The sequence below is a fragment of the Meles meles genome, chromosome 5, assembly GCF_922984935.1.
Source record: "Meles meles chromosome 5, mMelMel3.1 paternal haplotype, whole genome shotgun sequence".
NCBI classification, from domain to species: Eukaryota; Metazoa; Chordata; class Mammalia; order Carnivora; family Mustelidae; genus Meles; species Meles meles.
The window spans coordinates 45,229,947-45,257,500 of NC_060070.1; the positions used below are offsets into that span (position 1 = coordinate 45,229,947).

General features: G+C 39.3%; 1 protein-coding gene and 1 non-coding gene across 6 annotated transcripts in view; one reads left to right on the forward strand and one right to left on the reverse strand.

The window, feature by feature from the left end:
* Positions 1 to 747: 747 nt before the first annotated feature.
* LOC123942851 lies at positions 748 to 854 on the reverse strand. Its single transcript, XR_006818488.1, has one exon. It is a non-coding gene; the product is annotated as a U6 spliceosomal RNA (small nuclear RNA).
* A 4,418-nt stretch (positions 855 to 5,272) lies between these two features.
* Positions 5,273 to 27,554, forward strand: part of LOC123941614 (synaptotagmin binding cytoplasmic RNA interacting protein) — a 31,819-nt gene continuing 9,537 nt past the window's right edge. Inside the window, exons 1-10 of one of the 5 annotated variants that reach the window (XM_046004977.1) lie at positions 5,273 to 5,390; positions 7,687 to 7,846; positions 8,564 to 8,682; positions 8,799 to 8,906; positions 11,363 to 11,476; positions 11,576 to 11,752; positions 21,517 to 21,652; positions 22,739 to 22,944; positions 25,176 to 25,325; positions 25,655 to 25,776. In XM_046004977.1, coding sequence (XP_045860933.1) covers positions 7,699 to 7,846; positions 8,564 to 8,682; positions 8,799 to 8,906; positions 11,363 to 11,476; positions 11,576 to 11,752; positions 21,517 to 21,652; positions 22,739 to 22,944; positions 25,176 to 25,325; positions 25,655 to 25,776 — 1,280 coding nt within the window. In that variant the 5' untranslated portion in view covers positions 5,273 to 5,390; positions 7,687 to 7,698. Of the gene's footprint in view, positions 5,391 to 5,863; positions 6,317 to 7,686; positions 7,847 to 8,563; positions 8,683 to 8,798; positions 8,907 to 11,362; positions 11,477 to 11,575; positions 11,753 to 21,516; positions 21,653 to 22,738; positions 22,945 to 25,175; positions 25,326 to 25,654; positions 25,777 to 27,554 lie in introns of those variants that run through there. The other 4 variants (XM_046004972.1, XM_046004974.1, XM_046004973.1 and 1 more) reach the window with 4 other exon arrangements.

The following is a 27,554-nucleotide window of genomic DNA, read 5'->3' on the forward strand; positions in this document are numbered from 1 at the left end:
CAAAGCAGATGTTTTAAATTTTAACACACCAGCCTTTTAATTACCATAAAGATGTCAGAGATGTTGTAGAAAACTTTCTCTTTTTTTTTTTTTTTTAAAGATTTTATTTATTTATTTGACAGACAGAGATCACAAGTAGGCAGAGAGGCAGGCAGAGAGAGAGAGGGGAAGCAGGCTCCCCGCTTAGCAGAGAGCCCGATGTGGGGCTCGATCCCAGGACCCTGAGACCATGACCTGAGCCGAAGGCAGAGGCTTAACCCACTGAGCCACCCAGGCGCCCCTCTTTTTTTTAAATTAAAAAAAATCCAAATTTTTAAAAGAGGAAAATACTCCACTTCTTTCTCTTTTTCCAAAAAACGATCTTGATTACTAGGAAGATGGAATTGAATAACTTCCAGTCTCTCTTCACTCTAGGTTTTTGTTATTCTGTGGAAAGAATGATGGTGTATTGTGGCTTTTTCCCATATTAATTCTAGGGTCCCCCTCCATTACCACAGTAATATACAGTAATTGAAGAAAGTTTAGGAAACATCGAAACGAAGAAAATATGATTTTTTTCTAAACAGTGTAGCACTAAGTGCAAGAATTTTGGATGACAAAAAATTCAGACAGGTGTGCCTATATGCCTGCCTTTCATTAACTGCAATGAAATTAACCGTTTCACTACTTCGTGGATTAAAAGACAGTAATGAGGTACATAAATAATTAACTTTAATTTTTTTAATTTTTAAAATTTAATTTATTTTTAAAAATATGGGATGCTTCAAGAATTTGCATGTCATCCTTGCACAGGGGCCATGCCAATCTTCTCTGTATCATTCCAATTTTAGTATATGTACTGCCGAAGTGAGCACAATAATTAACTTTTTTAAAACACATATTTAGGGGCACCTGGGTGGCTCAGTTGATTCAGTGTCTGACTATTGATTTCAGGTCATGACCTCAGGGTCATGAAATGGAGCCCCATGTTGGACTCCATGCTAGTCATGGGCCTCCTTAGGATTCTCTCTCCCTTTCTCTCTGCCCCTCACCCTGCCCCTCCCAAATAAAATAAATAAACTAAAATAAAAATAAAATATATATTGTAACAAGTATCACAAGTGTATGAAGTAAAAAGTGATGATCTCCCACCACACCATCCTTCTCTATAATTATTTTCTATAGAAACAAAAATCTTTATATCTATGCTTACCTGGTTATACACATACATACAGACCTGCAAGCTTCATGAGTCAGGGATCTATGTCTATCTTGATGTACATCATTCTAAGTCTAGTGCATACCATGGATCTTAGTACACAGAAGGTGCTAAATTGAATGAATAAATGTCACATGTACATTGTTCTGTAGGTGGCTTTTTTTTTTAATTTAAGAATGTAACCTGAATATGCTTCCATGTTAGGGCATTGATAGCTACTTTATTATTTTCAATGGCTCCAGAATAATCCACTATGTGAATGCATTATAATTTATTCAATCAGTACCCTATTACTGGATGTTTAGGTTATATATATATATGTGTGTGTGTATATATATATCTTAATTTACTTATTTATTTGAGAGAGAGAGAATGAAAGAGAGAATGAGTAGGGAGAGCAGCAGGGAGGGGAGCAGACTCCCCACTGAACAGGGAGCCCGATGTGGGGCTCAGTCCCAGGCGGCTGAGATTATGACCTGAGCTGAAGGCAGAAGCTTAATGACTGAGTCACTCAGGCACCCCTAGGTTATGTATATTTTCATGCACACACACCCACATATGCACACTTCTGTACAGCATTACAAACAATACTGGAGTAAACATGATAGCCAAATTATTTTGTATAAAAGTTCTATCAATTTTTTTTTTAAGATTTTATTTATTTATTTGATAGAGATCACAGATAGACAGAGAGGCAGGCAGAGAGAGAGGAGGAAGCAGGCTTCCCGCTGAGCAGAGAGCCTGATGTGGGGCTCGATTCCAGAACCCTGGGATCACGACCCGAGCCGAAGGCAGAGGCTTTACCCACTGAGCCACCCAGGCACCCCTCAATTTGTCTTCTTACTAATATTAAATGTGTGTTGAGTTCCCCACATTTATGTGAGGGATGATACCGAAATTGGATATTACCAATCTTTGTTGTTGTTGATATTTCTTTTGTTTGGAAAAAGGGGCTTTATAAGGGAAAACTGTAGTCTATTTTACTTTAAAGTGAAGTTGGGATTCAGGGGCGCCTGGGTGGCTCAGTGGGTTAAGCCGCTACCTTTGGCTCAGGTCATGATCTCAGGGTCCTGGGATCGAGTCCCGCATCGGGCTCTCTGCTCAGCAGGGGCCTGCTTCCCTCTCTCTCTCTGCCTGCCTCTCTGTCTGCTTGTGATCTCTCTCTGTCAAATAAATAAACTCTTAAAAAAAAAAAAGTGAAGTTGGGATTCAAATGGGGAAGATCCTAAATGGCAAATAGGACATTTGAATATTAGTTTTTTAAGATTTTATTTATTTGACAGATCACAAGTAGGCAGAGAGGCAGGCAGAGAGAGAGGGAGAAGCAGGCTCCCTGCTTAGCAGAGAGCACAATGTGGGGCTCGATCCCAGGGCCCTGAGATCATGACCTGAGCTGAAGGCAGTGGCTTAACCCACTGAGCTACCCAGGCACCCCAGGACATTTGAATATTTTTAAAGTAATGAAAGAGAAAGGATTTGAGAATTTTTTTATACATTATAAAATGTTTGAGCTGGAAGAGATCTTAACAATTATGTTTCAATGAATTTATTTTATAGATGGGAAATAGAAATTCTAAGAAGTAAAATGATTTATTTAACCACACACTATCCATTTAAAGCAGATCTGATATTAGAACAAGGTTGTTTGGGTCTCAGCCTGTTATTCTCCAGTTTTATTCAGCAAATATTTAGTAACCATCTTGTACTAAGTACTAAAGAAGATTCAGCGAGTAAGAACAGATACTTACTGAGCACGTTCTTGTGCCAGATCTTTCAGATATATTTTAATCTAGCCCAGTGTATACCCCATACTAAATCAATCTACTATGTTCTTTTTTCTTTTATTGTATGTTTGTTTTTTTTGTTTTGTTTTGTTTTGCTTGTTTGTTTTTTGGTATTAGTAAGTATACCTATGTTTCAATAATGGTAGTAATTCTTAGAGCCAAGCCTCGAATAAGTTCTGTAGATCAGCAGGAAAATGATACTATTGTTTTTACTCAAAAAGGTGTCAAATGGAGAGCATGGCTGATTGCTTTTTTCTCAAGTCTGTTTAGAGTATCAGGCACTTCTCTGTGTAGGCCCTCAGTGTGCACAAACCTGAGAAATGCTGGAATTGAGAGAAAGCTGGCTGAAGTTGGAAGAGTGGCTGAAATGTGGCTGGGGAGACCCATCTGATAGATAGATAGAGGACTTTGTTGATTTAGCTTAGGATTTTTGCTTTTGTTCTAAGGAAATGGGAAACTACTGAAGGGTTTTAAGTGGATGCTCCACAGCGTCTTATTTGCAATTAAAAGAGAAGGAAGGGGAAGACTTTTGGGTTTTAAATGCATTAGGAAAGCTGCAAGGTGAATGAGTCAGGAGACTATATAGCATTAGTCTAGGAGGTAGTTGATGGCAACTTGTTCCCTAGCTACAATATATAGAGAAGTGGAGTTACACTGGGGACACAGAATTGACAAGATTTTGGTGAATTAATATGGCACGGAGAGGGAGAAGTTAGCGTCTTGTATTATTCTTTAGCTCACAGCGAATGCTCCTGGATGCAAGCGGGTAATGTTCATTGGAATGGGAACTCTGGAGATAGAAGATTGGGAGGAAGATCATGGGGTCAGTTTTTAAATGTTGTGAAGGGCCTGAAAATCCACATAAAGACCTAGGGGGTGATTAGACAAAGGAATTAGAGGTCAGAGAAGTGCTAGAGGTTTTAATTTGGGAGTCTTGGGTACATGGTAGAAGACTTGCCTAGGTAGAGGCGCTTCTTCTTCTTCTTCTTCTTCTTCTTCTTTTTTTTAAAGGAACTTGATCGCCAGGAAGATCTAAAAAAGTGTTGGATGGGGGCGCCTGGGTGGCTCAGTGGGTTAAAGCCTCTGCCTTCGGCTCAGGTTATGATTTCAGGGTCCTGGATGGATCTGGATCTCTGCTCAGCAGGGAGCCTGCTTCCCTACCTCTCTCTCAGCGTGCCTCTCTGCCTACTTGTGATCTCTGTCAAATGAATAAATAAAATCTTTAAAAAAAAAAAGCGTTGGATGGTTCAGATCCATAATTTTCATTTTTTAATTCATAGGATTACCCTATTTTTATTTTTGTAAACATTTGGGTTGTTTTTCATTTTTAACATTATCTACCTTTGGATTACGAACTAAAATCCTTGTTGCTGAATTAGCTGAATACCATAGCAGATACATGTTTAATAAATAGTAAGGCATTGTTAGGCGGTGGAAATGTTAGATCTACTGCTGAACAGATTGGCTAGATAGTACTTTGGTTAAGTATTTCACATTTTGATCCAGCTACCTCCGGAAAATAATCTGACATTTTAGGTGCTTAAGCACTTTCAAGAGCACTCATCGAACTTTTCCTCGAACCACTGGTTTGTTGTCACATCACAGAGCTTATTTCGGGAACCAGTGAGCTCTTAAAAATAAGCTTGTTTTTAACCAAAAGGACACTCTTCTATTACAGCCGAATTGGATAAAATTAGTATCTAAACCGCGATTGAAATTCTAATGTCTTTGTCTTGTCTTTGTTATACCTAGTAAATGGCTACAAATGAAATGTCACTTCACATAAGATTTAGTTGCCAAGGTTTTTAAAAGAGAAACACAGATATGTTCTTCACAGTTGCCCTAACCACGCAGCTTTTGTGCTGCTTCAAGTTGCTCAAACTGTGCTCTGAGGAAGCCCTTAAACTGCTTAAAAGGCCAGAGACTGAAACAGACTATTGCACAACTCTTCACCACCGGGCGGTTTCGCTTCCAAATCTGGCTTTCGTATCATCCCACGGCCGGAGTCGCTTCTGGCTCCACTAGAGCCAGCCCGGTTCCCCTCAAATGCAGCCAGGGTTTCCTCGTCCGAGCCATGGGCGCCCCTCCCTCCGCCCAAGGTTTTCGCGAAAGTGAAGCCGCGTGGGCGCGGGGCCCTCGGAGGTCCCATTGTCCGGCCGGGGAGACTTGCTTTTCCCAGAGTGACTCCCGCACTCAGGTCCCACCGTCTAGGTTAACCAAAGGTCTACAGGTCTCCGCGCCACTCCCCTCCCCCCGCCGCCCCATTGTCTGCCTCGCCCCGCCCCGGGGGACACGTGCGCCTGCAGCTTCCCGAGCGAGAAGAGCGCGGGGCGGCGGCGGCGTGGACACAGCCGGGAACGGCTCCGCGGCCGCGGCGCCGGGGGCGGGGGCCCGGCGCGCACGGACCGGTGGGTGCCCTCCGGGAGCTGCAGTAGCGTTCCGCGCCCCCCGCCCCGCCGGCCCGGGACGGGGCGGGGGATAGGACGGACGGGAGCTCGGTGGGGGTGGCGTGCGCGTGGTGCTGCGGTGGGGGTGGGGTGGGGTGGGGCGGGGTGGGGAGATGCCTGTCTCCTGACAAAGGAGAACGAGTGGGACACGCTGAGCCGGCCCGCCCCGCACGGAGGAGAGCGGGAGGGGGAGTGCCGGGAGGGGAAGGGGCGGGCCTTTCATTCACTGTCGGCCCCTCTATCGCCGCCGGAGCGGAAGGGCGGGGTCTCGTGCCCCCCTCCCCCGGGAGGTGAGGAGCAAGGGAGGTGGCGGGGCGTGGGGGCGGAGCCCGCGGGCGCGCGTCCCGAGGCGTAGACTACGTCGTCACGTCAGCGCGGGAGAGAGAAAGAGAGGAGCCGACTCGGCTGGGACTGGGGGGACAGGGTCGAGAGAGCGAGCGAGGGAGGGTGTGAGCGAGCGTTCGAGCGAGGAGGGGAAAGGCGGCCACTCGTGTCTGAGCGGCCGCGGACGGCACTGGGAGTGGTGGGGGAAAGGAGTAGGGAGGGGAGAAAGAAAGGCCGAGAAAGGAGCCGGACGGAGGCTGGCGGTTGTGGTAGGGGGAGAAGGAGGAGCTGGAGGAGGGCAGGGGCAGAGGGAGTGAGTGAGAGAAGCGGACGCGCGAGGGAGGGGAGGGAAGGGGGGGGGGGGGTCACGCGGGCGCGCGCGCGCGCACCGGGAGCGCGCTCGGAGGCGAGTGGAACTGGATCGGGTTTGCTGCCAGCGGCGTGAGCTTCGGCCGCCATTTTACAACAGCTCCACTCGCGCCGGACACAGGGAGCAGCGAGCACGCGTTTCCCGCAACCCGATCTCCTCGGACAGGATCCTTCCGCCGCAGCCCAACGGGGAGGTAACGACCGCTTGGACCCGGGTCTGGGAGGGGAGCACCGTGACATTGTGTTGTGAACTGGAGGAGGGAGGTGTGGGGAGAAACCGGCTTTTCTGGAAAATGGATTCCAAGGGGGAGAGGAGCACGTTGACTAGGGCTGCTTGAGAGTAGGCCGCGGCCCGCGCCGCCACTTCCTCCTCTTCTCCATGTGCTGCCGCCGTTCGGGCTTTGTCTGCGGCGCTCCAGGGAGGAGGCGGCCCCTTGGCCCGCGCGGACCGCGAGCGGCGGCGGAGTTGGTGCTGTCGTGGCCGTCGTCGCGGCGCGGGAGTGGGCGGAGAGGAGCGGGTCCCGTCCCGCAGCCGCGCGGCAAGCTTGGGTGGTGCTCGCGGTCCGGCGGGCGTTAGGCAGTTCGCGGAACGCCCTCACTCTGCCGGGTTGCCGGCCTTGGGCCGGGGATGGGACAGCTGGCCCCGCGTCGCAGTCAGTGCACGGACGGGCGAGGGGTGGGGGCTTGCACCACGCGCCGCGGCTCACGTCTCGGCTGGGCGGGCGGGCGACGGGGGGTCGCCGGCGCCCGGAGCGGAGAGAGCCATGTGTCACGGCGGAGACGGCGGCGCTGTGGGGGGGGGGGGGGGCGGGGAGAGCCTGTGGCCTGGCGCCACCGCGGCCTCGGTGTGAAGGGGCGAGGTTGTCCTGCTGCTGCCTTCTGGGGGCTCCGATCTTGGCTTCAGGTTGACGTTGGGAGCCGGTGATGGTCGTCTTGGCCTGGGACTCGGTGGGTTTCCGTTGAAGGAAGTTGTAGGACATTTGAAGGCGCAGAGCACGTGTTTCTAATGGGCTCCTGGTGGCCGCAGCGGTGAGGCTGCCGCTATGGGTGCGGAGTCGGGGGCGGGCTTTGGGGTGCGGGGGTGAAGGGTGGAGAAATTGGGTGGTAGAAAGGTAGCTTGTGTGAGCGCTTTGTTCTTCGCTGGCTGTTGTTACTGATCTATAAGCGGCAGGCGGGAAAAGCGCGCACTTTGGGGGTTTACCTTGGAGAGAGAAAAGCCCAGCTTTGCTTTCTCCACACATCTCATTTTCTGTTCAGGCACAGCTGCATGTGGCACGCTGGCTGGTCCTCGTGCTGATTGGGCTCCATTTGTAATATGGTTTTTCCTAGGGAGTGTTAGCAGGTGAGTCAGGGGTGGTGCTAAGGAAAAACATAGTGAATCTGTCCTCCTGTGCCCCACGCTCCAAATCTGGCTTGTCAGGCGATAGTGACTGTAAGGCTTCTTTAAAGGGAGGAGCAGGTTGGCTGGTGTAGAAATTGGTAGAGAAAGTAAAGATTGGGGCTCTTAATTTCTTCTACCCTTTTTGAAGATCCTAGTTTAATTTTGCTTATTGCGTTTGAACAGATCTCTGGAAACATGGCTACAGAACATGTTAATGGAAATGGTACTGAAGAGCCCATGGATACTACTTCTGCAGTTATCCATTCAGAAAATTTTCAGACATTGCTTGATGCTGGTTTACCACAGAAAGTTGCTGAAAAACTAGATGAAATTTACGTTGCAGGTAAGAACTAACACTTGCAAAATTATATTATGAAATTTTTCTATTGGATTTCTGGCTTTGAGCTAAAATAGCAACTTTTTGTGGTTTCCAATAAGTGTGGGAACTAGAGTTTTGCTCTGTCGTGATAGTTGTGAACTAGAGGTTAAGGTGTATAGAGGGAGGGAAGAAGGAAGGATTAGGAGGTAAAGACTGGCTGGCCAGATGGATAAGTATATGATGGTAGCAACAGCTGCAAATTGTTGGGAACAGGCCATGTGACTTTTTGGGGTATTTTTATAGTAGGATTCTTGTTAAAGAACTTGGTAACTGTAGACTTGCAGTCTGTCTTGGTGTGGCTGTTGCTTTTTCTAGTGGTATTTGAAATTGAGTAGAGGTTCAGTTGTCATGCTTGGTGCTTTGTTGGTTGATTTTAGGATTTGTAAGCCTATATATTTATTGTAGAAATACTTATCCTTAAGAACTAAGTGACTTAGACACAGAACATGATGTAAAAGAAGTTGATTCATTATTGCAAGTGTGGTTGAGAGGCCTTATTTAGTTGAGAGTGCAGTTCAGGATGACTAAAGTATGTGTGTTTCTCATTATATAGATAAGGGATATGGGAGAATTCTTAGTTGGCAAGCATGTACCTGTATTGGCAATCATGGTCTCTTTTAAAAAAAAAAAAGTTTCCAAAAATATTAAAGTTGACAACTAATTAAGTTTTCTCTTCTCCAGGGCTGGTTGCACATAGTGATTTAGATGAAAGAGCTATCGAAGCTTTAAAAGAATTCAATGAAGACGGTGCATTGGCAGTTCTTCAGCAGTTTAAAGACAGTGATCTCTCTCATGTTCAGGTAATGCTAATTTCAGTGTAAATAAAATAAACATGAGTAATTTTGATATAGTTTGTTTCATTTGATTAGATATAGATAAGACAATAGTTAAATCTGTTTGGAAAATTCTTTTGTAGAACAAAAGTGCCTTTTTATGTGGAGTCATGAAGACTTACAGGCAGAGAGAAAAACAAGGGACCAAAGTAGCGGATTCTAGCAAAGGACCAGATGAGGCAAAAATTAAGGTATGCCTTTAAAAGCTTTTTTTTTTTAAGAATTGCCTTCAGTTTTAAAGTTCTTTTAACTCTTTTCTAGCTTTGCTGAATACTTCTTGGATGTGAAATGGGTGTGTTTCTTCAAGATGTTGAGAGTTAATAATCATGAGATTATTTGTTAAATCTTTTATAATTACTATTTTTTGAAAAGTTTCCTGCCTTTAGTTATTTCTGTTTCTACAACAACTCACTTTTAAGTTTCTCTTGTTACTGAGCTATGGTTTAAATCAGTGCTATTGGTATTCTAAAGAAAACACTTAAATATGTCTGCCATATTTTTAAATGTTTTCTGAAAAGCTGCAAGCCCAAATTAGTGACAGTGGAACAAAAATGGGAGGGCATCAGATCACTCCATACTGGAGGGGAGTGTACATTTAATGGTTGACTGTTTTTCTTAGAATTCTCAAACCCCAAGTTAAATGGTTTTAGAATTTTTAATACTGTCTTCTTTCTCTTCTATTACTGTTGATTTTAAGGTGAATTTGTTCCTTTCTAAAGACAGCTTTTATCAATAAAACAGATTAGTGTGGAAATGTAAATGAAGAAACAGGCTGGGAGTGGAAGTTCTTTTTTTTTTAATTAAGGTCACGTAGAACAGTGAGTGGACTCAAATGCAACTGGGTTTTCATCTTTGTTTTGGTTTTTAGTTCATAATGATCATAGTAGTTTAATCTGGTGCTCTTAATATAGTGTACTAGTGCTCTTGAACCAAGGGTTATGGTTTAAGTCAGTTATTAATGGTGCTAAGTGATGTTTTAATGGTATGGGAGGAGGGAAACTTGGAATAAGGAGTTAACTATTAATGTCATCCATAAATTTGAGGCTTTCACAGGTCTGTGAGTGAAGTGTGTTTGAATTATAAATCTAACTTTCTCCGTAGAAATGGAGTATAGTTGTCCCCATTGTAATATAATGTAATGTCAGTTCTAATTAAATTTCCTTTTAGGAGTTACGATTATTAAAATTTTATTTAAAATGTAAAGTTTAGTTTACGTGACTTTTTGTTCTATTTTTGGGAGAGAGTGGCTTAATAGCTTTAGTGTGATTTAAATTACAGCAAGAAGAGACAGTGATATTTTTTATAGGATTTTTGTATAGGATGTTTGAGATAAGTTTTCTTTTACTTTGGAATTGATACAAAAGGTATTATTCGGGTCATAATAAAGATTGAAGTTAAAAGCAAGATGAAGGTGAAAGGAAAAGGGATTACATATGGGAAAAAGGGAATATGAGCCATTTAATGAATTCATCTATGTTATAGTAATATAGTAGATTGCGGTTTATTTTTGTTACTAAATGTTGCATCCTTCAGTAAACATTTGGGTGTAATAGAAAAAGACTGCTGAAAATACTGTAGCGGTTTGTGGGAGTTTAGACATAGAATTTTTTTATTGTAGTATTTTTTTTTCACAGATATTTAATATTCTTCAGGTAGATGTATAAAATCTGTCTCATCATTCTCATTTCCAGAGACTGAGGTGACCCCAAGTCATTTAACAGCATTTTGATAAAATTGGTCATTATGTTTGGTGTCAGCTTGTTTTTATTTCAGAATTTATCAGCTAATTACTAGATTTTATTCTTTAGAAAGGGGTTTTGTGCTTCGTGGTTGAGGTGGCGGAAGAGAATAATTCTTGTTTTTTTTCTTAGGCTAGCAGTGGACCACTTCTAACACTTTTTGCCTATAGTAAGGGGTAAGAGAAACTAACACTCTGATTAGTAAATAGGAGTTGTGTAAATTTTAACAGTTTGCTTTTAGGGAGATAAAAATGTAGAAGTCATTTCGCATTGTTGCAGTTATATAGTTTTCAAGTCATTTTGGCTCTCCTTTATTCGGAATGAACCATGTTGTCCGTGAAGTATGGCACTTGAATGTCAGCTGCATTAAGGAGGTGGTTTTTCATGTAACTCCTAAGTTTCTGGACTTAGTTTGGGGAGTATAATTTGTTCAAAGGTTGGTGAAATGCCCAGAATGGCAGTGTGTACTAGAAGTGTGGGGTATAGGGAATTTATTGAGTTGGAAATCCAGACTTGGGAAGAGGAAACTTACCCAGTTCCTTCTCTGGGAGAGTTAAACTCAACCAAATTAGGGGCAGTAACTTTTTTAGGAGATATTAGCAGAGTAGATATAGGCCCTGTCTAAAAAGTTGTTGATGGGTCAGTATTAGTTTTGTGATGTTCAATAAACACTAAATAATTGAAGATCAGAAAATAATTTGATTAGGGTCCTGAAATTTTCACTAAAAATTAGAGCTACTGCAGGGTACATTAAAGGAGAAATTCTGAAACCAGATACCAGAAACCTGTTTTATAGGGATTGTTGCCAAGGTAAATGGAAAGATTTGAACAAGATTGATTTTCAGCTGTGAAATGCATGGGTGTGGTCTCGTGAATTAAATGTACTAATGACTTTTGAACTTTTCAAGGCACTCTTGGAAAGGACAGGCTACACACTTGATGTGACCACTGGACAGAGGAAGTATGGGGGACCACCTCCAGATTCCGTTTATTCAGGTCAGCAGCCTTCTGTTGGCACTGAGGTAAAGAAACTAAAAACTTGTACCTTTTGTAGTAAATGCACAAGTGTCTGGTTTCCTAAAGAAACTCTCCATGGTTTTTACTTTATGTTTAATTTACAGATATTTGTGGGGAAGATCCCAAGAGATCTGTTTGAGGATGAACTTGTTCCATTATTTGAGAAAGCTGGACCGATATGGGATCTTCGTCTAATGATGGATCCACTCACTGGTCTCAATAGAGGTTATGCGTTTGTCACTTTTTGTACAAAAGAAGCAGCTCAGGAGGCTGTTAAACTGGTAAGTTTTTTCCCCTAAAGTCTCCACATTCACTCTCTTTAATTAAAGCCAAGTTTTTTCTTACTGTGCATAAGAGTTAACCAAATGGTTTTGGAAGCGCTAATAAGGCACTTCTTTTACATTCTTTGTGTACTCACTGTAGCAGTATTCTTTGCATGTATGGTTGATTGAACCGAGGATCTATAAAGTAATGGGTCAGAATTCTTGAGTTATGGGTTCTTTGAAACATCTGGCTTAGTGATGGCTTTTTAATGGGAATGTTAAAACATTTCAGAAAGTAAGTATATAGGGTAGGGCTCCTTTATATTCCAACTGTACCTGGGCCATCCCTTTTTCTAAAATATATCACAAATACCTTATGATGATGAATTTCTAGTTAATGAAATAAAGGGTTTTGTAGTGAGTTGAATATTTGATCTCAGTATACCAAATGGAAGGCGTGGGGACCTAGTAATTTTCCCAGCTTTTAAAAAAGATTGTTGATGATTCAAATTATAGTTTATATAATTCATCTTTAAACTAGGTTTATTAAGTTTTGTGACTCAGACGATTTCTACATTTTATAATTGAAGATGTCGAAGGTCAACCCAAGAAATGTACCAGAAAATACAACCGGGGAGGAACTTTTGTAAATGGTTCACTAAGGTCGTTATTTTTTAAATTTGCCTTGTCTGGCTTACATATTTTATGGGTAATTCTAAGTAAACTTAATATCCCTGGATTAATTTCTCCTAAATTTTATTTCTTTCCTCACATTCAGATGTTTCACATTTTAAGGCATACCATAAATAGAAGAACCGACTATGTTTTGCTTTTTATATTGCTTGAATCTCTCAATTGGTGTGTATAACTGATATGTAAAGACTTTACTTTAGAAAAGTGGTACTTGAGAGATTACAGTGTCTTTTAAAAAAGAAAGGGATTAAGTGATTTCTTTTTAAGTCTTGTGTGATTTTTCCCTCCTTTAAAGAATGCTTCCTATTTCAGAGCAGGTATAGTTACAGCTAACCATTCAGTGGTAATCTTTGGGTGTCAAAATTTTAAGTTTTAAGTAGTTCAGGTAAAATTAAGGACTTTTTTTAGAGTTCTGAAAAGAGTTTTGAATCATCCAATTTAATTTATAAAAGAATATTAACATTTTTGCCAGGTAGTAATAAAGTAGTAGTAAGTTTTAATACAGAAATGTAGAATGATTGAGAAGACAAATAACTTGCTACAACCAACAGGTACAGAATTTAACGTTTTTAGTTCCATTTTATTTATTTGGTATTACATAAAGTTTTTATTTTGTTTAATAAGTATGGTTATTTGGTGTATAAGTGGTGATTTTTGTGTTTGTTAATATTTTTAAAGGAATCATTAAACCAACATTTGTAGCACGCTTAATTCTTGCTGCCAAATAGAGTAATTATGGTAGGTCCTCACTAGAGTTTATTTCTAGACGATTTCTAAAATCCTTCAAAAAATGCATCATTAGAGGAAGATAATATATAATCTAATTTTTTTTAAGTTTTTTATTTTTTTAAAGATTTTATTTATTTGACAGAGATCACAAGTATGCAGAGAGGCAGGCAGAGAGAGAGGAGGAAGCAGGCTCCCTGCAGAGCAGAGAGCCCCATGCGGGGCTTGATCCCAGCACCCCCGGGACCATGACCGTGACCTGAGCCGAAGGCAGAGTCTTTAACTCACTTAGCCACCCAGGCGCCCCTCTATAATCTAAATTCTAACATGATTTTTAGTGCCATTAAAAACTCATTATGAAATATTTTCAGTTTGGGCGGTTGCCTTGGCTTAACAAATAAAGATTGTCCAACACTGCATTGCTCTTTAGTTAAGTTTTTAAACTGTAATGCAGAAAATTCCATAGGTAACCAAACAGCCATTTTGATTCATCTAGGAACTAATTCTTTTTTTTTTTTTTTAAATTTTATTTATTTATTTGACAGACAGATCACAAGTAGGCAGAGAGGCAGGCAGAGAGAGGAGGAAGCAGGCTCCCTGCTGAGCAGAGAGCCCGATGTGGTGCTCCATCCCAGGACTCTGGGATCATGACCTGAGCTGAAAGCAGAGGCTTTAACCCACTGAGCCACCCAGGTGCCCTAGGAACTAATTCTTGTCCTTTCTTACACTTTTTTCTGGGTTTGTGATTTGAGCCCTTATCTGGGAGCATGTTTATTTACTGCCTGAAGAATTAGGAGGATTTGCATTTTGGTGCCTTTTGAAAGATATTTTTAGTGGTAGTGTTGTATATCCACTGGGATGAATTGGATGTATCATCATTGCTTTTTTTAAAAGGATGCTTTACTGTGGTAGGATTTTGGTGATAACAGATTTGGGAGATTTGCCTTAATGTAACAGTGAGGACTAGACTTTTGAGGAAATGAAACATTCTAGAGAAACACAGAATTAAAGTTAATTAGGATGTTTTTTGCTATTTTGTATTTATTGTGGAAATGAGTACTCTTCTAAATGTGTTCCTTAAAGGAGCATATTTTGAAAATTAATCCTGCATGTAGCATATCATGAGAGTTTACTTGAATTATACCTCTGTGTAAAGTGAATTTTTATATGAGCTATTGGAATGGTTATTCTAGTTGTAGATGATCATATGTTGAAAAAAAAATGCCTATTTGGCATTATTTATAGATCAGACAGGATTGAAGCACAATTTCTTTTTGCTTTCCTGTACTTTGAGTGTCTTGAGGAATACCTTAGGTCAAGATAGCTTATGTATTGGGGTGCCTGACTGGCTCAGTAATTAGAGTATGTAACTCTTGATTTCAGGGTCATGAGTTCAAGCCCCATGTTGGCCATAGAGTTTACCTATTTTTTTTCTTTAAAGATTTTATTTATTTATATGACAGAGAGACAGCAAGAGAGGGAACAGAAGCAGGGGGAAGGAGAGGGAGAAGCAGGGAGCCTGATGTGGGGCTTGATCCCAGGACACTAGGATCGTGACCCAAGCCAAAGGGCAGACACTTAAACTGAGCCACCCAGGCGCCCCCATAGAGCTTACTTAAAATGTATAGATACTTTTATGGTTTTGATCTTACTTTTTGGTATGATTCAATAATGGTTTTCCCCATCTAGGCTCAAAATTATGGATTTTGGGACGCCTGGCTGGCTTAGTTGGTAGAGCATGTAATTTGATCACAGGGTCATGAGTTTGAGCCCTGTGTTAGGGGTAGAGTTTACTAAAATATATATATATATGTTGTGGGTTTTAAATTTTTATATATGTTTTGTCTGAATTACTTGTGAAGTGGATTGGTGCTAACAGCTGAAAAAGAGGCAAGAACTTAGAAGCAGCTGTGAACTTTTTAAATGACATGATTTTCAGCCAATATTTGCTTTGTATTTTGCGGAATAAAAATGTTTTTCCTAAATGATGATGATCTAAAGAGGAAGCAAAATCTAAACCTGTGAAAGGTAAATAAATAGTTACCTATTGAGTGCTTGTTAAGACACAGGAGCTGTGCTAGGGTGCTGCATTACTACCTTTAAATACTACCTCAATTTATTTTTGAAAGTAATTGAGTTTATTCTGCAGAAGAGTAAATAGCTTGGGAGACTTACTGGATGCTCTATAGCTTTAGTGTGATGCCAGGTTTGTTTAGTTTAAGTTCTTATCTTTGGCTAGACAGAACAGTTTAAGTCATCAATACATGTCATGTCATCAGGTAGCCTGATTCTTTTAAATTATGTAGTGGTTTAGGTAGTGTTAAAAGGAGTACAGGAAATAAGTCCTGTTTCTACTGCCAAATTTTTTTGGCATCTACCTTCATTGCTACCACCTTAGTCTTAAGGTACCATTTGAAGAACCCTCTTAGCTATTCATTGCTTTCGACTGTCCCTTTAGTCTTACCATAGGTTAGATCAGAACATTCCCATGTTGAAAACTTTAATAATGGCTTCCAAAAAGGCCCTATCTGATCAAGTTTCTCCCTACCTTTTCCTTTTTTTACACTTCCATCCATACTTTGTCTTTTTGTCCCCCACATAAAGGATGACCATTTCCATCTCAAGACTACCTTCTGGTTGTTTTTTTTTTTACTACCTTCTGGTTGTTTTTTTTTTTTTTTTCTTTCCCCAAGGCTCTTCCAGTTACCATGGCTGCTGTCTTACCAAGGAGGTCTTAAGGGCCTTTTCTGACTTGAGCAGCTTACCATCCAGTTGCCCCATGACAGTGTCCTGAACACAATAAAATAGAATGTTCAGATGTATTTAAAATTGTTTCTTGGTTTTGTAAATTATTTGGTTATTCCTCCTTCAGGATATAAGCTTTTTTTTTCCCCTGTACTAATCAGAACAGTGCCACTATATATCCAGTAGGTACTGGGTTAATAACCTACCTGACTGGCTTACTAGTGCCTTCTCATCTGTTATTTATGACTCAAGAATTTATAACATTTCCATATTAGCTATGGATTGTTACACTATTTAAAGATCGTCTAGCTTTTTTTTGCAGTTATTTATTCAGTGGTAGGGATTACTGTGGATAAATTGGGGGGCATTGCTTTCCCCTTCATCCTGGGGAGGTATTTGGAAGTAAACGTAGTATTTGGTGATGTCACAAAGACCAGGAAGAATGGTAGGCAGGTGTGTATTTATGTGGTGTGCTCCTGGAATTGAAGCTCAGGGCCACTTGCACCCCAGTGCCCATCACTTTTCTAGATAATAGAAATATTCCACTGAAAATGCTGATAGTGCCTATGTTATAAACGCGGGACTAATGGGTCTCTATCTGCATATTAAAAGTACAATTTTAATAGGCAGTGATGGTTTTATTTACCAAAGTAGTTGATGTATGCTGGTGTAGCATCTATAAAACCGTTTTTTGATGAGTGCAGGTGACAAGACAGGTCCACAAGATACTCTGTTGCATTTTAGCAAATAGTGTGCTTAACAGGAAAACTTCTACTGTGGACATACAAGGCAGTTTGATCCAGTTCTTGACTTTATGGAACATGAGAGGCAGACTACAATGAAAGAGGAAACAGGTGCGTTGTTCAGAGGGTAACAATGATGAAGGGGTAGATTGTATTGAGATTTTTACAGAAGAGTTTGTGATAAAGATGATCAAGCAGAATAGTTAGGGAAAAAGGTGAATATAGTTGAAGCAGTGTTTTGCTGAGCAATGGGAGATAAAACTAGTATAAAGTTAGTGCCAGAAGGTAATTGTCATGACTGCTGGGCTAAGTTGCATGATGCCATTAAAGTTTTGAGTCTTGATGTGGGTAATGTAATGTAAATAACAGAATAATGAAGGAAGTTTGGATGAAGAGAACAAAGACCCAGGAGGGTCACAGCTGTAGAAGGGAGGGGAGAGAGGTTAAAGATTTTGGAAGGAGAGATATTAGATAGTGGTATGCTATAGGTTCCATTCTGATTTTTATCAACGATTTAAATCAGGGCATAGTTGGACTGCCCTCAGAATGTCTGGTGACTTGAGTTTGCATACAGTGATAAATGCCCTGGATGACTATATCAGGACCTGAAAAGATTTTGATAGTGTGAAACAGATAGTTAACATGAGCAAGATGGAATTGACGAAGGTCAAGTCCTGTATACAATTAATTTCAGAAGTAAGATGTAGTATGAGTCGGCAGTGTGGTGTGGTTGCCAGATACCTCAGGTAATCATGGATTATGTGTTACAGACCATGGTGTTTAGAAGTGGGAGATTAGTAATAGTCTTCAGTTTATTCTAGACTCCTCAATCTCAGTCTGTGTCTACAGTGTTGTGTTATGGATGTCACTATTTGTTGACACTCTTAGTAAGCACGTTAGTTGGCCAGTATCAGAGAAGGAGTGATTGGCAAGGCATGGAGAACAATTGAGTCATGACCTTTGTGTGCAGGTATATGAAGTGCTGTCATTTGGGGGAGAAAGGAGTTACTATACAATTTTTAGGTAAGTAGATTTTGGCTCAGTGTAAAGATTTTTGGGGCACCTGCTGGTTTAGTCAGAACATTCAGCTCTGATCTCAGGGTTATGAGTTTGAGCCCCACATTGGATGTAGAGATTATTTAAATAAAAACTTAAAGGAGATTCTTTACTTAAGAAGTATTTAAAAATAAAGTGGACAGTCCGGAGAGGTAGTGACTTTGCTGCAGTGGGAAGAGTTAGAACTGAATAACCATTTCTGCATTAGTTTTCAAATCTGAGATTGCTAGTTTTGGGAGAGTTGGCGACTGACTGGCTATGAGGAAAGGAAAAGTGACTTGAGATTTTAAGCCTAGATGACAGGAATATTCCAGACTGTACAACTCCTGCTATGGTGTTCTGAAAGACTGAAACTGCATTGATTAATGTTCAGAGTTCATCTTTATTTTGTCACCTCACTGTGATACTAAATCTGAAAGCTAGATTTCTGAAATACTTTAACATCAGTGCTGAACTTCTTGAATTGGAAGGCATCACTTTTTTTTTTTTGGTTCATTTTAATGCTATGATAGTGTCCTGATAAACTAATTCTTATGAGTTAGGATTGATCAGCATTACTTTAGAATCTCTGTTAAGGTTCAGAACAGTTTTGTAATGCCCTCTACCACTCAACTCGCCGTTAACCTGCTGGGGTGTGAAATTTATGGTGATGGGTCTTAAAATTCTTAGAAAGGTTAATTCAAGTCCACATATAAAAATGCATGTTTAATCTGTAGATTGGGCACTGCTTTAAGAAATGTTTATTTCTGGGTAGTGGGTACTTTTTCCTTTTTTTAAAAAAGATTTTTAAATTTATTTTTGAGAGAGCACGAGTTGTGGGGCGGGTCAGGTGGGGTAGAGGGAGAAGCAGACTTCCCTCTGAGCAGGGAGCCCAAAGCTGGACTCATTCCCAGTACCCTAGGATCATGACCTGAGGTGAAGGCAGATGCTTAACTGACTGAATGATCTACCCAGGTGCCCTTCTTTTTTTTTTTGAGTAATCTTTACACCAGACATAGGGCTCAAGCCCTTGACCCTGAGATCAGCAGTCAAATGCTCTTAACAATGGAGTCAGCCAGGCATCCCTCTTGGTAATTCTTTTACTTTATTTGGACAATATGCCCACGGGGTCTCCTTTGCTCCTTTAATGATTTATTTTAATTGGAGAGCCAGTTTACTATGTGGGTTAGCTCTAATTGTTTTGTCTTTTTTTTTCCCTTAAAAAAATATGGTTGAAGAATTATAGTTGACTTTCTAAATCTTGCTGAATTAAATCTTAAATCTTCATATCATTTGTATTATTTAGAAACCACAGCCATCCTAAATAACCTTTATCTACTCTGCGTTGATAAACTGTAGCAGGGCAAGTGAAGAAACTTCTCTTCTGTAAATAAATAATGTGATGGTCATTACTGCTTTGAAGGAGCTTTTTTAAATGTTACGTGGTATAACCAAGAATTCTGACTTTCCTTTCAAGTTTTTCTTTTTTTAAACTTTTAAAACATTTTCTTATGGTAAATAGGTCCTATTCTTAGGACTTCTGGAGGAAAGTTAAGCCAAGTTCTATTACTTCAGAATAACTCTGATTTTTCCCTTTAAACACTTCATATTTTTTTCTATTTTTCTGATATCTTAGTTTTTGTCAGTCCTTGAATTGAGTTTTCAGGTAACCCATAGATCTTTTTTTTTTTTTTTTTAAGATTTTATTTATTTGTTTGACAGATCACAAGTAGACAGAGCCAGCAGGCAGAGAGAGAAAGGGGGGAAGCAGTCTCTCTGCTGACAGAGCGCCCAATGGCGGGGCTTGATCCCAGGGCCCTGAGATCATGATCTGAGCTGAAAGCAGAGGCTTAACCCACTGAGACACTCAGGCGTCTCTAGATCTCTACTTTTAAGAGGTTTTTGCTATGAGAAAACCAGGTGTATGGCAGGATTTTTCAGTTTCCGTACTGTTGATATTTTAGATCAGGTAATTCTTTGTTCTGCCGGGTTATCTTGTGAATTGTCAGATATTTAGTACCCTCTTTGGCTACTGTGTACCCACTAAATACTAACAGCAAGCCCCCATCCCTAGTTGACAACCAAAAAATGTCTTTAGACGTTGTCAGATGTCCTCTTGGCACAAAGTCATTGTTTAGGATTACTGGTCTGTGTTAAACATAGAAGGGTGTTGACCTTTTTTATAGGATTTAGGTGTTGCAGAATGTGTGGTTGGGCCCAAATCTACAGGTATGCAGAGGAGTTTGGATGATGGAAGTTTCAGAGAAACATTTATTCAGAGGCTCAGCAGTATAACACTGTTTGAGAACTCTCGTAAATAGCTAAGATTATTGTGGAGAGAAAGTAGTAGCAGCAGTAGGAATTTTAGGATGAATTTACATGATGTTCAGGTATTTGAACTTTATTTTGGTGATGGGGAGCCACTGAGAGATTGTTTCAGTAGGCAAAACCTGTGATTTCTTTTTTTTAAAAAAGGTCTCTTTTTTTTTTTTTTTAAAGTGTATAAGTGTAGAAAATATAAATAATCCTGAGATCATGATGACCAGGTACTTTGATAGCATGAATTGAATCAGTGTGGTAAAAGTAGAAAACTGTTCTGAACTGGAGGAAGGACATTTGAATTTCATGTTAGATTTGAGGATCTGAAGATGGAGAAAGGGACAGGGAGGAATTGATTTTTTGACTTAGTATATGCTTTCTTGTCTTCTACCTGATGTACCTTTTATGCAAGAATGGGAGAAGGAGGAATTCCTGGCTATCTCATTCAGTGGAACTATTCTTGATTTCAGGGTTGTGAGTTTAAGCCTCACATTCAGTGTAAAGTTTACTTTAAAAAAACAAAAATAAAAAAAACAAGAGAGGAATGGTTTCACTTTGCTGTTAGGCTGGTCTACAAATTGTATGGAAATTTATGTTGGTTTTTTTTAGTTTGTGTAGCCCCACTTGTAGGTACACACAGCTTTGAATTTTGAGGCCAGGTGTGGGGATTAATCTATAAATATTGATGCCGCTGCCACCTTTACTACTACTAAATGAAATTTTGAGGTGATTTTAACTGTATAATATAAATAAATCACTTTTCCTGATTAACTTGAATCGTTTTGAACTTTGGTTTGTAAATAATACTGATCAGTGGATTTGTCACTTTGACAGATTGGGTTTTACCTCTTTAATATCTCACCTGTCTATGGGATATAGTTGCTTGAAGACTTTACTTTTTTACTGTAGTTTTATATTTGCTTCAGTACTTGCACTATAATCAATCCACTTGTCTTTTCCAACTTCATTGTAGACTTGATGAAAATGAAATGGGGGGGGGAGTAGGGTTGGATTCAGAAAAAGGAAGTTTTCTCCTTTTAGAATTACATATTTAAAGGTGCCCCTGATTGCAACTTTTTACAAGAGTGAAAAGGAGATGAGGAAAAATAGATTTAGTTGCTGGTTAACAGAAAGGGGGAAACTTTGTTGGTATTTGAGTCTCTTTACCTTACATGAGGATAACTGGTTGCCAGGGTGAATTTAAATAGAAATTAAGGTACTGTGGAATCAGCGATTTTGAATTTAAGCTGCCTATAGACCTGATTCCCAATTTATCAAGTTTCTTAAGTTTCAAGGACTAGACGAATTTTTGCATTAAATCATACATTTTTTTAAATGTGTTCTGTCAGTATAATGTTGTCTTTCATAATTTCCTCTTAGAGTGCCATATGCTAACTATATTTTTAAAAGGTAGAGAAGTAGCTTTGAAACACGTTTGCCTAAAAATTTGCTTATATTTTTATAATAAACATAAGATACTATAAGAATTTTTAAAACGTGGTACACTTTTTCCCCTTTCAGTATAATAATCATGAAATTCGTTCTGGAAAACACATTGGTGTCTGCATCTCGGTTGCCAACAATAGGCTTTTTGTGGGCTCTATTCCTAAGAGTAAAACCAAGGAACAGATTCTTGAAGAATTTAGCAAAGTGACAGGTAAGTTGGATTTATGTGGAAGGAGATGCAGCTTCTAATATTGAAGGTAATTGCATACTTCTGTGTGACAAGCATTGTTTTAAACACACTATTTTTGACTTGTATTCTCCAACCATGTGAGATAGGTAACTCCGATTTTTCAGATAAGGGGAAAGTAGGTACAGAGGGCTTTGGGAAATGCCAAACATTACATACTTCGTAAGGAATGCACCTGGGATTTGAACAGTCTGCACTATTCAATCTGTGCATACCCTATTTTGGAAGCTGTGTGTTTTTACGCATTTTTAGGTGATATCTTGACATTCTTAGTAGGAGTGTTTGAGTATTTTGATTTGACTTTCTGAGTAATGGGAATAATAAATTTTGCTATAAGCAGATTATACATTGTCAATATAGTGCAATTTCTTTGAACTATAAAGCATTTTTTATAATAGTTTCAATGTTAGGCTGCTTTTATTAGAATATATTTTGTTTGCCTAGAATATTTAGTAAATTCTCAGACTGTTAATCAGTCTCCAGGAACATTCGAAGTCTTACTTAATACTAATATATTTCACTTGAAATAAAGCTATTGATATCTGAGGCCAGAAAAGTGTCATTAAAAAGAATTTTAGAGGCGGCTGGGTGGCTCAGTTGGTTAAGTGTCTGCCTTTGGCTCAGGTCATAAACACTAGGGGGTCTGCTTCTTCCTCTTCCTCTGACCTTCCCCCTGTTCTTGTGCTCTCTCAAATAAATGAAATCTTTAAAAAAATAATTTTAGTGTTTACTTGTATAATAAAAAATGTTTGACCATGTCTGACCTATACTGCCATATTTCTAACAGTTATGTAAAAATTTTATGCCTCTGTCATTTAATTAATGGAAGAGTAGTCCTTGGGTCTAAGGACTTTACAAGTGTGTTGAGAACACTTGTAAAGTGTGGATTATTAGGTAAATTATCTGGGCCAGTTCTTTTGAGAGTCTTTTTTATAGATAAGAGATTAATTTTTCAGTTTTATATCCCATTATTACATTAGAAAAATCCTTTAATCGACTTTGATCTTGCTTATTTTATCTAATTTCTCTGAAACGGTTTCTTATTTTCAGAGGGTCTCACAGATGTCATTTTATACCACCAACCAGACGACAAGAAAAAAAACAGAGGCTTTTGCTTCCTTGAATATGAAGATCACAAAACAGCTGCCCAGGCAAGGCGTAGGTTAATGAGTGGTAAAGTCAAGGTCTGGGGAAATGTTGGAACTGTTGAATGGGCTGATCCTATAGAAGATCCTGATCCTGAGGTTATGGCAAAGGTAACGGCAGTCACATTAATAATTTTTTTGAGGGGTTGGTGGAAGAAGGGGAAAGCTTTAGGAGGGATGTAAAGAACTTCTAAAATGAATTGTGTACTTTTTGAAAAACCAAATTTTTGAAAGAGAAGTATTCTTTAATAAAACCACATATCAGAAATAATACGTGTATAGGCAGTGATTACAGAAATTTATTTTTGGACCCTGTCATAATTGCGTAACTGTCATACTCGCAAGATGATGAGTAGTTAGCCTATATGCTGTGGAGATGGTTTACTTACCATTTTTGTGTGAAGTCTGAGAGCAGTTTCTTTGCATGTTTGAGAATGGCGCCATTAGCTTACATGGTTTTTGTGTTAAAAGTCCTACTCCTAAAAATAGTGAACTGTACTGGCCTCAGCAGAGCTGCTGCAGTTACAAGGTTTAGCTATTATTAGGTATCCTGCTTCAGCAGTCAGTTGAGACATCCTATGAGAACAAACATCTCTTGAGTCAACATTTTGTAGTTAAGTTATTCTATCCTTTGTCATTTAAGAATTCCCCCTAATGGTGATAGGCTAGCAGCTACAACTTCTTCACTTAAATCAAGAGTGTGAAATGCCAGAACTGTGAATATTGCTAAAGGATAAGTAGTCTTGAGGAGAGAAGATACTTAGTATTTTCTCTCTGGCCTGTTAAACTCTTTAGGATTATCACATTAAGAAATTCGGATGTTATTTCAAGTATTTAGGAGGAAATGATGTTTCTTAGCAAAAGGTCAGCTTTTCTAATTGTACTTTGAGGAGCCTTCTGGACTGAAAATTTATTTTGTCAGTATTTTGAACACTCCTGCTTTAACTTTTATCAACATTTCAAAAGCAGGTTCCAATTAGTTTTGACCACCTATGCTAAGAGTTAAATGTTCAACAGATATCTCAGAGGCATGGTATTCACATTGTTAGAAAATGACAACCTCAGTTTGAATTGCAGATGAATTACTAATTTAATTAAAAAAAAGAAACTACTAAGCATGTTTGTTTTGTTTTGAGCAAGGTACAGAGTTCTCATGTACTCCTTGGCCACACACATGCACAGCCTACCCCACTGTCAGCATCTGCACCAGAGTGGTAGATTTGTTACTATCAGCGAACCTACAATGACACATTGTTGTGACTTAATACATTAGGGATTTACTCTTACTGTACATTCTGTGGATTTGGTTCAAACTGTAATAGTTTTACTGCCTTAAGAATCCCCTGATCTGCACACCTCCCATCCACTCTAACCCTTGGGATCTATTGATTTTTTTTTTTTTTTTTTTTTTTTTTTTTTGGTCTCCATAGCTTTGCGTTTTCCCAAATGCCATATAGTTGAGAGTTATATAATATATAGCTCTTAAAAATTCTTTTCTTGGTTACGTGCATTTAAAGTTCCTCCATATCTTTCCATGGCTTGATAGCTCATTTCTTTTTAGGACATTTTAGTAATAATCCATTGTCTTGATGTATTGTAATTTATTTATCCATTCACTTACTGAAGGATATTTTGTTTACTTCCAAGTTTTGGCAATTATGAATAAATCTGTTGTAAACAACCATATACAGATTTTTATGTGGACATGTTTTCAACTCATTTGGGTAAATAACAAAAGTACAGTTGTTGGATTGTATGGTAAAAATGTTTAGCTTTGTAAGAAACTGCCAAACTGTTCTCCACAGAGTGGCTATACTATTTAGCATTTCCACTAGCACTGTTTCTGCTCTGTATGTTTACCTGCATTGGGTGGTGTTAGTGTCGTTTTCTGGCCATTCTAATGTGGCATTTCATTGTTTTTATTTATTTTTTGTTTATTAAAAAAAATTTTTTTTTTAACCTTTAGACCCAACATGGGGTTTGCATTTACAACCCCAAGATCAAGCTACGTGTCCTGCTGACTGAGCCAGCCAGGCACCCCTCATTGTTGTTTGTATTTGTAATTCTTTAACAAAGTGGTGTTGAGCATCTCTTCATGTGTTTGTCATCTACTTTGGTGAGGTGTCTGTTCAGGTTTTTACCTGTTAGATCCAGCAGTCACACTACCTAGGTATTTTCAAATGAGTTGAAAACTTGGTCTTTTATATTTCTGATACTCCTTTAATGGTTAGTGACTAAAGTTAATTTTGTAGGGTGGGTTAATGGCATCCTGGAAATTGAACCCTTCGGAAATAAATATACAGGGAGTTTCTGTTTTTTGTTTTTTTTTTTTAAATTTTCAGGTAAAAGTGCTGTTTGTACGTAACCTTGCCAATACTGTAACAGAAGAGATTTTAGAAAAAGCATTTAGTCAGTTTGGGAAACTGGAACGAGTGAAGAAACTAAAAGATTATGCTTTCATTCATTTTGATGAGCGAGATGGTGCTGTCAAGGTAAATAAATGGGGGAACTATTGTAGGCATCTAAATTAAACCAAGGATTTTTTAGTCATCCTGTAATTGGAATATTCTGAAAAGTTGAAGGACACTCAGAGGTCATGTAGTCTACTCCAGTTAACCTTGATTGGCTGTAGCAAATTGCATAACTCACTAAACTGAGTCAAAAAGGTAATTAGTGAAGAACTGGATCTGTAGATAAAATCTAACAACTGTATTTTTTAAATTTCATGCTTCCAACATCAGTGAAATGATTTTCATACTTTGACTGAGGCATAATTGTTGTTAAAGGCGTCTTTATATTGATTAGTACGTCATTTTTTAAGGCTATGGAAGAAATGAATGGCAAAGATTTGGAGGGAGAAAATATTGAAATTGTTTTTGCTAAGCCACCAGATCAGAAAAGGAAAGAAAGAAAAGCTCAGAGGCAAGCAGCAAAAAATCAAATGTAAGTAAAAATTGTATAAATTTAAATGTTGGTAGATGAACTGGTGAAAAACAGGTGTTTTGCAAACCTTTTAAATGCATAACACGTCTTTACCTTTTAAAGAAGACTTGAAAGGTTTGAGCTGCTGAGAAATGCCAAGAATCTCAAGAAATGTTTATTGAGCTATTGCTATTGACCATATTTGTGAAAATATGTGAAAATAACTGTAATTCTAAATAAGAGTTTTGTATATTAATGAAAATCAGGAAATTTCCTACTATATTTTATAGAATGTGTTTCTGAATTACATGTTTTAAAATTAGCTGTCCAAAATTGATCTGTTTGGTTAAAGGATGGGAGAGTGTTTTTCTCAGAGATAGATATTAAATCTCTGATTATGATAAACTCTGCTTCCTCTACATCCAAAAGAGGCTTCTCTACCAATATATAGTGCCTGTTGCCACCTCAAACATTTTATATGTGAGTTTTGAGAAATAAGATAATGTAGTGAATAAAATAAGTAACATGGTATTGAAGAAACCTAAGTTAATGCATTGCATATATTGGATTTTTTTAGAACATCTATAAAAGGATATCTTCTTATTTAAGACAGTAAATGAAATTTTTAGCTTTGTAAGAATGAGGTTTGCAATTTTAAAACCATGAAGTTGGTAATTTCTAAGGAAGAAGAGGGATAATTGCTATTTGATGTAATAACAAGAGTCACTGAACTTAACTATTTCAGGGGCAGTTTCTGTCCATTGTCCTATGTGTTTTGCAGAAGGGTTAGGGGTCCTTCTACTTATTTCTCTTATTTCATAATCAGGGAAGTAATCAAATTTCTGCAGTTGGCTGTGGAGTTAGACAAGTAGTCTAGTTCTGAGCCTCAGTTTCTTCAGTTTTAAAAGGGGGATCAGACTTGGGGCGCCTGGGCTCAGTCATTTGAGCGTCTGACTTTTGATTTCAGTTCAGGTTATGATCTCATTGTTGTGAGATCTAGCCATATGTTGGGCTCCATACTGGGCATGGAGCCTGCTTAGGATTTTCTGTCTCTCTCTCCCCCACCCCTCTTCTTATGTGTACTTTCTCAAAAAATAAAGTAGGAAGGGTCAGATTAAATTATGTAAGATGTTTTGTACTGTGATTATCCATGTGATCTATACTTAGGGGACTAAGAGACATGCTTTATAGGCTTAATGGTAGTATAAGAAGAAAGACTATGGAAAGCTAGGTTTTGAAGGGGAAGCTAATGCTCTATATCTCAAACCCCTTGAGTATATATTCTGTGCAGTGAGTGACTTTTTCATCTCTTACAGAAGATAGTTAACTGATAATAATCATGTTTATTCATGCAGTAGCAGAAAATAAGTGTCAGAGATTATATTAGAAAAGTAAATAAAGGGGCGCCTGGGTGGCTCAGTAGGTTAAAGCCTCTGCCTCCTGCTCAGGTCATGATCCCAGGGTCTGGGATTGTATCGGGCTCTCTGCTCAACGGGGAACCTGCTCCCCGCCCCTGCCCCCGCCCCCCCGCCTGCCTCTCTGCCTACTTGTGATCCCCCCGCCTGCCTCTCTGCCTACTTGTGATCTCTATCAAAAAAAAAAAAAAAAAAAAAAAAAAAATCTTAAAAAAAAAAAAAGAAAAAAAAAAAAAAAGAAAAAAAAAAAAAAGAAAAGTAAATAAAATAGTTATAGTTACGACTTAATAGTTGGAGGGTGATAGTAAACAGAAAGTGTCACTGTATCTGTTAATATATGAGAACAGGCCAAAAGGGATGACTGCGTGTGATGCTTGCACTTTA